Source organism: Sprattus sprattus (genome assembly GCF_963457725.1).
Source record: "Sprattus sprattus genome assembly, chromosome: 5".
Lineage (NCBI taxonomy): Eukaryota > Metazoa > Chordata > Actinopteri > Clupeiformes > Clupeidae > Sprattus > Sprattus sprattus.
Genome location: NC_137924.1, coordinates 5,821,722 through 5,829,896, shown reverse-complemented (window position 1 = coordinate 5,829,896; position 8,175 = coordinate 5,821,722). Strand labels below are relative to the sequence as shown.

The 8,175-nt window shown below is 43.0% G+C and overlaps 1 protein-coding gene and 1 long non-coding RNA gene across 2 annotated transcripts in view; both read left to right on the top strand.

Moving 5' to 3' along the window:
* Positions 1-1,290: 1,290 nt before the first annotated feature.
* Positions 1,291-8,175, top strand: part of LOC308365969 (E3 ubiquitin-protein ligase TRIM35-like) — a gene marked incomplete at both ends in the record, with an annotated part of 29,367 nt that continues 22,482 nt past the window's right edge. The window contains 2 exons of the mRNA XM_080839604.1: positions 1,291-1,671; positions 2,161-2,256. Coding sequence (XP_080695730.1) covers positions 1,291-1,671; positions 2,161-2,256 — 477 coding nt within the window. The remainder of the gene's footprint in view (positions 1,672-2,160; positions 2,257-8,175) is intronic.
* Positions 2,523-3,324, top strand: LOC308365745. Its single transcript, XR_013968660.1, has 3 exons — positions 2,523-2,609; positions 3,175-3,197; positions 3,283-3,324. It is a non-coding gene; the product is annotated as an uncharacterized lncRNA (long non-coding RNA).

The following is an 8,175-nucleotide window of genomic DNA, read 5'->3' as shown; positions in this document are numbered from 1 at the left end:
TTTAGCCTCTTCACAGCAGATCATGGACCTACTCAAGTTTTGGATCGGATGGGAGGTTCTCCCCAGAGAACTGAATCTTGTTGTTGTTAGAGGTCAAAGACTTCCAACAGCTATAACATGTTCTGAGACCTTAAAGCTACCTGCACACTACACTGAATACGGTGCATTTGCAGAAGATTTGCAGGCGTGCATTGGGACATGGCAGCATGGATTTGGTCTTGTTTAAACGTTCACCATCAGTACACATAACAAACACTGACTTTGATAGAGATCATTTCTAAACACTGTTAATGACTTAAGGATATATTAATCAAGTGCTGTGTATTAATAGTTACCTTGTATGAATCATGGGCTGTTCTTCTTTCGACCTTGTGTAAAACTGACATCCTTGCATGAGCCCAATGAGCTTGTTGTTGTTGTTTAATAAATATACTTACATGCAACTCCAGAGTCCTGAGGTAACTTAAGTGAATTTTCAACAGACTCTCTTGAAATCTCATTCATGTCTATACATATAGTGTTATTTAAGTTAGTGTTATCTGAGTCTTCTTTGCTGTCTACATTAACTGCTGCCTGTATTTCCACTCTAACACACCACTTCTGTTCAAATTGTATTCAGCTTATACGATAATTTCGATTAGGTTTACGCAAATGATCTCTTAGATCACAGTCCATTCTGTTTATTTCAGCCCTTTAAAAAAAATCCTTTTATGGATGCAAGCAAAATAACTGCATGCAGCGAAAGCTTCATAGGAATTGGTACCTTTGGAAAAGTGTATGAAAGACAATATGAAGGTACTCCTGCCGCAATGAAGATTGAAGATCGACACATGGCTGAATGCTTTAAACCCACGTCGTACAGCTTTGATGTGTGTCTGCTACACACTATCATGCCTGGTGTCACGGTAGGTGTCACGGTAACGCTCTAGAGGACGTCTGCAGACGCAGAGGGAGAGAGGGGGCGGGAATTGAGCAGAGAGTGTGAGAGAGGATGGGAGGAGCCAACACTCGTTAAGAGGAAGTGAACTCAGTGCAAGACGGCAGCTTTGGTCCACGTTACTCCTCTCAAATGTCTAGCGGTGAGAATCTATTTTAAAAACACTCAAACTGGATATAGTTGCTTTCAAAAAGACGTTGGGAAGGTTGCAATGCTTGCATACATGGGTTAAAACGACAAGAGGACCCAGAAACTGACTGGACTTTTCAAACTCCTGAAAGCGAAAGTAAAGTTGGGGGTAAAAGTTAAAACGGGAGGGTAGCTTGTGCCGGATTTATATGAATTCTTGGAAAATGGCTTCGAAGCTAGAGGAGGATATATCTTGTCCTGTGTGCACTGACATCTTCAAGGACCCCGTTCTTCTGTCATGTAGTCACAGCTTCTGTAAAGCCTGTCTGCAGCAGTTCTGGGAAACCAAAGGATTTAGAGAATGTCCAGTCTGCAGGAGGAGGTCATCAAAGGAGGTCCCACTAACCAACCTTGCATTAAAAAACCTGTGTGAGACATTTTTACAGGAGAGAGGTGAGAGAGGAGCACTCTGTAGTCTCCATGGTGACAAACTGAAGCTGTTTTGTCATGATGATCAGCAGCTTGTGTGTCTGGTGTGCCGAGACTCAAAACTCCACAGGAATCACCAGTTCAGTCCCATTGCCGAAGCAGCAGTTGACCGTAAGGTAAGTTTCATTATCACTGATGAAATGTATTGGATGTATTGGATAATGAAAAGAAAGCTACAGCCTAATATTGAATTGATAATTATAAAGATTGATTTACAATGATTTGCTAATCGTCGAATTATTCTATCCCTGTAGTTGCTGTTATTACTGTAACTCAACACTAGGCGGCAGCAATATCATTTCAATCCTTTGCCCCTCAAGAAGGCCATCCAAACGTGTTCACAAAACATTCAACTGAAATGTATCCATTTGTTGCTTAAGTGGTGACAATCTTTGTTCTTCCGAAGTCATATTCAATATTTCAAGACTCAGTATTGCTGTTGTCAAGAGGCTCACTGACATGTGAGACTTGATTTGACTTTTCATAAAAATGCCAGCAAATGTTGCGATAGTCACCAAGACATCTGAGGGGCGTCACAAATTGCTTTGTATGTAAAATACTACCTTGTTAATCTCTCTCTCTCTCTCTCTCTCTCTCCTTTCCAGGAGGAGCTCAAGGTCAAAGTGGATCCCTTAAAGGAGAAGCTAAAGGCTTTTGAAAAAGACAAACTCACCTATGATAAAACAGCAAAACACATTAAGGTGAGAGTCAGGACTCAAGCATGAATTTAATATCTACAGACTTTGGAAGAAGCTTTTATGAAGTGTGTAAATCCAGAGGAATTCCCTAGTAGACACTTTCTCTGTTATTGACCTTATTCCAGACTCAGGCCCAGCACACAGAGAAGATGATCAAGGAGGAGTTTGAGAAGCTTCACCAGTTTCTACGAGATGAAGAGGCAGCCAGGACAGCTTCACTGAGGGAGGAAGAGGAGCAGAAGAGTCAGATGATGAGGGAGAAGATTGAGAAGATTAGCAGAGAGATCTCATCTCTTTCAGACACAATAAGAGCCATAGAAGAAAAGGTTGGAGCTGATGACATCACATTTCTACAAGTAAGAACCATCTACTGTCTTTATCATTGTGTGTGAGTGTGTGTGAGTGTGTGAGTTTGTGAGTGTGTGAGTGTGTGATTGTGTGTTTCCTTCACATACAGCCACACTCAATCACACTCACTTACACTTAGACACACTCATACTCATCCACAGTTGACTGGAAATGTGTTTATCTGTGTCTTCCTATGTTCTCTGTGTGTAAAATGTAAAATGGTCATTGACACACAAAAAAAATAACTCTGATGATTTACATGATGATGACATGTTTCACGTGCTGAAGGTGAGAGAGTGAGTGTGTGGGTGTGGGTGTGTGTGTTGGGGGGGGGGGGGGGGTAGAGTAGACTAGGTGTGTCAGCTTACAGGAAAGTAGAGAGAACAGTGTGAGTCTGTAGAGACTCATGCAGGAGATGTGCTGCGTGTGTGTGTGTGTGTGTGTGTGTGTGTGTGTGTGTGTGTGTTTTAGCTTATCAACCACCATTGGGTCCATGAGTAAATACAGGTTTATTATGAGACATTTTAATACCAATCATGTTAAAAATTATTTTTTTTCTTCATCATTTTACAGAACTACAAGAGTACAATGAAAAGGTGAGTGATCTGCCCCCTGTCTCTCTCTTCTCTGTGGTTCTGAACCCAAACCCACAGCAGCACTGACTCCTGAATGTTATTCCAGAGCCCAGTGCAAACTGCAGGATCCAGAGAAGTTTTCAGGAGCTCTGATCAATGTTGCAAAACACCTGGACAACCTGAGCTTCAGAGTCTTGGAGAAGATGCAGGAGAAGATGCAGATTGTTCTATACAGTAAGTGTATATATCCCTTTGAAGCACAACACACACACCACACTCAGAGAGAGAGAGAGAGAGAGAGAGAGAGAGAGAGAGAGAGAGAGAGATTTTTTTTGATTTTATGAAAAACTTTATTGATACCATAATCAAGAACCTTTGATACTCAGTTCTTCATGAAACAACAAAAATAACATAAAAGGCTCAAAGGCTCCAGCTTTAATTAAACAGTTAACATATTTTATAAACTGCACCTTATCCTTGAAATAATCTTCCACCAGTACCCCCTTCTTCCCATATGTGTCCTGTAGAAATTTACTAATTTCTTCCGCTTTGTAGACAACGGACCTGCTATCCGTCTGCGAACAATCAGACCAGTTGGAATCGGACAAATGCCCTGACAGGCTGGAATCAGATGAGTACTCCTCATCAGATGGAGACCAACCAGCTCTCTTAATTGTAATCATTTTCTCCCTGTTCGGCAATTTTCTCTTTAAACCATTTAAGCCGGGAAAGCATTACCGCTGTTCTACCATTAAAGCCGGGAGCGCTGTTGCGTCATTCTACCTTTAAGGACGGGAAAGCGTTTATGTCATTTTCCGGTATAAGGGGGGTTTTTGCCCAAATTGTCAGCCTCTGGGCCAATGAAATGCATCAGAATAGACATGTGATAGTGCCTCAAATGTTTTGCCAATAGTAGCTTAAAAAAAAAAACGTTGGCTTTCTCGCTTTGCTAAGTAACGTCTCCTCCGCGACAGCCAGGATTATAGCTCAAAGTAAATTAGGCAAAGAGTGAGTTGTGAGTACTGGTAGTTACAGAATATGGTTATCTGTAGTTGTTAACGATTGTAACTTGCTTAAATGTAGGTTTACTCGAGGTAAATGAAAGGGAATATGGTATCATAGAGGGCTATATTAACACTAAGCTAGCTTGCTATGTTGTTAAAACTTTCTCCAGTGAGCAAGGGTGTGAACGAGCGAATTATATCGACATCTCTCTATTCTTTGCATTACTATATATTCTAGTATTTCAAAACAATAATCAGTCCCTATAGAATGTTGTTTATAATCAGTTAATGCTACTGAATCCTCGTTTGACTTTATTATAGTGAATGCTTTGGTTGCCTTCCATTTCAGCCCAGCATACAGTATTTATCAGTTGATAAATAAGATGTACTTGAAATTTGTTTTGTTTTTTATTTGAATTATTCCTGTTTTTTCCCTTTGAATGGAATATTTGACACTAAACTAGTTCATCTGTATCTCAGTGATAGTATCCAAATGAGCATAAAAATATCACTGGTATGTAAAAACTACATGGACAACAAAATAGTTATAATTGTTGATCAAAATCTTTTTCCCTTCTGCTCATAATACAACAAGTAAACAACTCAGAGGTTGACACTGTCAGGTCCATTCTCCATCCATAGTGTCCAAATGAGCATTAAATATCCGGACAACAAAATAGATGTTAATCGTATTCCCTTCTGCTCATAATAAAACAAGTAAACAACTCAAAAGTTAAAACTTTCCCTATAAGAATTATATATTTATAATTATATAGTTATATACTTTATTTCACTTTGTTATATACTTTGTCATATAGCTTATTTAATTTTTTTCTACTGTTTTGTGCTGATCCTGCACTTTTACATATTTTGTTTACTTTTGAGAAGGTGTATGTAAATATTGTAAATATTTGTAAATACAAATTCAAATTGCCATGAAAGCCACAGGTGTAAGCTCTCAAATACTCTTTGAATTGTGTTCCTATCTGTTACAGGGGCTGAGAAATCAGTAATGTAGTAGGCGTTGACACAATTGCTGAATTTCTAGAAAAACTTCAGGTTTTGGGGGCTTTTCTGAAAATGCCTATAGGTTTTACAGGCATTTTTTCCAGGCGCTTTAGGCCTAAATGGGTTAAAGCTGTGGGTAGTTTGAAAGTTGTCTCCGTTGCCATCTCTGACCCCACACCCGACATTGAACTTTCAGTCTTTCCTTCACGAGGACCAGAAGATTCTGTGACTGACTCAAGTGAAATGAGCTCAGCCACCTAACAACCCGCCACAGCAGCCTCATTCACCGCCAGGTCACACACCACAGGTTCGGTATCGACCGTCTCAGTCACAGTAGACCCACCCGCTGCCGGCTCACCAGCCGGAGGCGCTGGGCAGTCCGACACGACCCGGCCAGACACCGGGACGTCTGTCACAAGGGAATCAGGTGCAGGTGGAACAGATGTGGGAGAGTCAGCAGGGGTATCCGTAGATCCAGCTGCAGTCGACTCGGCATCCTGATCCCGATCTTCCTCTCTTTTTCCGGGGCAAGCTCTCGCTAGATGCCCTATTCCCACACCTAAAACATTTCATCATGGAATCTGATGTCGCAAACACAGTATAATCAAACCCATCCACTTTAAACTTTAACGAAAGGTCGAGGTCCTCCTGCCCACTTTTAAAAACAATATGAACCTGTCTTCTAAAAGACACCATGTGTTTGACAAGGGGTGACACACACAGACACACATCCCCATTTACCTAAACCATCTAATTCACCTATGCACCTATTCACTCACATGCTCAGCATTCGTCCAGCTCACCAGTCACGCAACCCATTTCCCCTCAGCAATTCCAGGGCCTGAAAAATCAGTCTAAGAGGGACAGTGGATTCCTGGCACAGGTAACGCCGGATAAAACAATAACTTCCCCCTGCACAAGATCCAAACCCAGAACGATCTTATGCAGGGGAACAGACATGGTTTGCATTCCCATGCCCCGAATTAGAACACATTCTCCCGTGCTGGTTTGGAAAACAGAAGAACGCATTCAGCTACGAACTTCTCTGTAGCCCCAGTGTCATCAAGTTTGTAAAATCTGACGATGGTTTGGTAGGAAGACCATCCTGCCAACCTACATACAACGTCCATAGACACACCCTCAAACAAGGCCCACGATGTTGCTAGACCCCTTGTAGAATGTGCACGCAAACCAGCCGGTGCCGACAGGCCCTTGCTGGAATATGCTAAACAAATAGCATCCACAATCCAATGTGAAAGCCGCTGCGTAGAAATAGGCTTACCGGTATAGGGCTTTGCCCATGACACGAAAAGCTGATCACTCTGCCTAAGAGTTGCCGTCCTATCCACATAGATCCGGAGGGCTCGGACCGGGCACAGTGCATGTAGACGTTGCTGCTCCGGAGAATCGAAAGGTGGAGGCCGAAAGGCTGTCAGCTCCAATAGAATGCATGGCTGAATAACCTTAGGCACAAACGCCGGATTCGGTCGTAATGACACTCTGCAATCGCCAGGCGCAAATTGTAGACATGAAGGATGTACCGATAAAGCTTGTAGTTCACTGACACGCTTTGTTGACGCCAGAGCTAATAACAATGCTGTCTTAAAAGAAAGTGTTTTAGGATCAACGTCCATCAACGGCTCAAAAGGAGGAGCTGAAATCACCTCCAGCACCAAATGATTGTTGCTCCACAAAATCAGTTTGCGTGCAAGCGTGTGTAACGGACGGGATCTCAGTCCCCCTTGTCTGTTCACGTATGCTACAACAGTTGTGTTGTCCGTGCAAACTAAGACATGGTGCCCCTTTAACAGGGGAAGAAAATAATTTAGCGTTAGCCAAACTGCTTGTAACTCCAGATAATTTATGTGACACAATCGGAGATTCTGGTCCCACTTTCCGTTTATTGCCCAACCCTCATGTGTCCCTCCCCAACCGAGGAGGGATGCATCTGTTGTAACAACTTTCCTGACTTGCACTGTGCCCATAGGCACCCCCTCTGTCAGAATGTTCGGGTTCCGCCATGGAATTAATGCCATGCACGCTTCCGTCGTCACTCTCACTTTTCGACGAGCGTGACGTGCTGGGTCTAGCTTGAGAGATGCTACCCAACGTTGGAAGTCCCTCATGTATAGGCGGCCCAGTCGAACTACCACCAGCGCTGAGGCCATCAGCCCCAGCAGTCTGAGGCATACTCAGAAGGGAATAACTTTGTCCCTTTGGAAATGTGTTGAACTGGTCTATTCTTTCGCGTGACAGATACGCTCTGTGATTGAGTTCAGTGACAAACCCAGATAAGAGATAATTTGAGTAGGGCTCAACACACTCTTTTTGTAATTGAGACTGAATCCCAACGCAGTGAGATGTTCTACGAGCGCTGCTGTATGCTCTTTCGCTAGTGTTTCCGATTGGCATGCCACAGCCAAGTCGTCCACGAAAGTAACTATACGGATCCCTTTCTCCCTCAGGGGAGCCAGGGCCGCTTCCGTGCATTTTACAAACGTCCGTGGGCTTAGTGATAAACCGAACGGGAGTTTCAGAAATTCGTATGCCAACCCCTGAAATGCGAATCTCAGGTATTTGCTGTGGGGTGGGTATATTTTGATGTGATAGTACGCGTCGGTGAGATCCACGGTAGTGAACCAGTCTCCTGGCGAATCGCAGTAGGGTTGGATACGTTAGCATTCGGAACGTAAACTTTCTGAAGTATTTGTTCAGAACTCTGAGATCCAATATTGGTCTAAGCGCTTGTGTTCTTCGGGACCAGGAAATATTTTGAATAGAAACCCGCATGACTTTGGTCTGGCGGAACTATTCTGACAGCGCCTTTCATTAGCAGTGTGGCAATTTCCCCTTGTAATATTTTGGCTGCTTCTCCCCGGGCATGTGAATAAATTATTCCCCTGAACATGGGAGGAGTGGTGCGAAACTGCAGCCTGTAGCCCTGTTGGATTGTGCGTAGGACCCATTTTGACCTCACGCACGCCTCC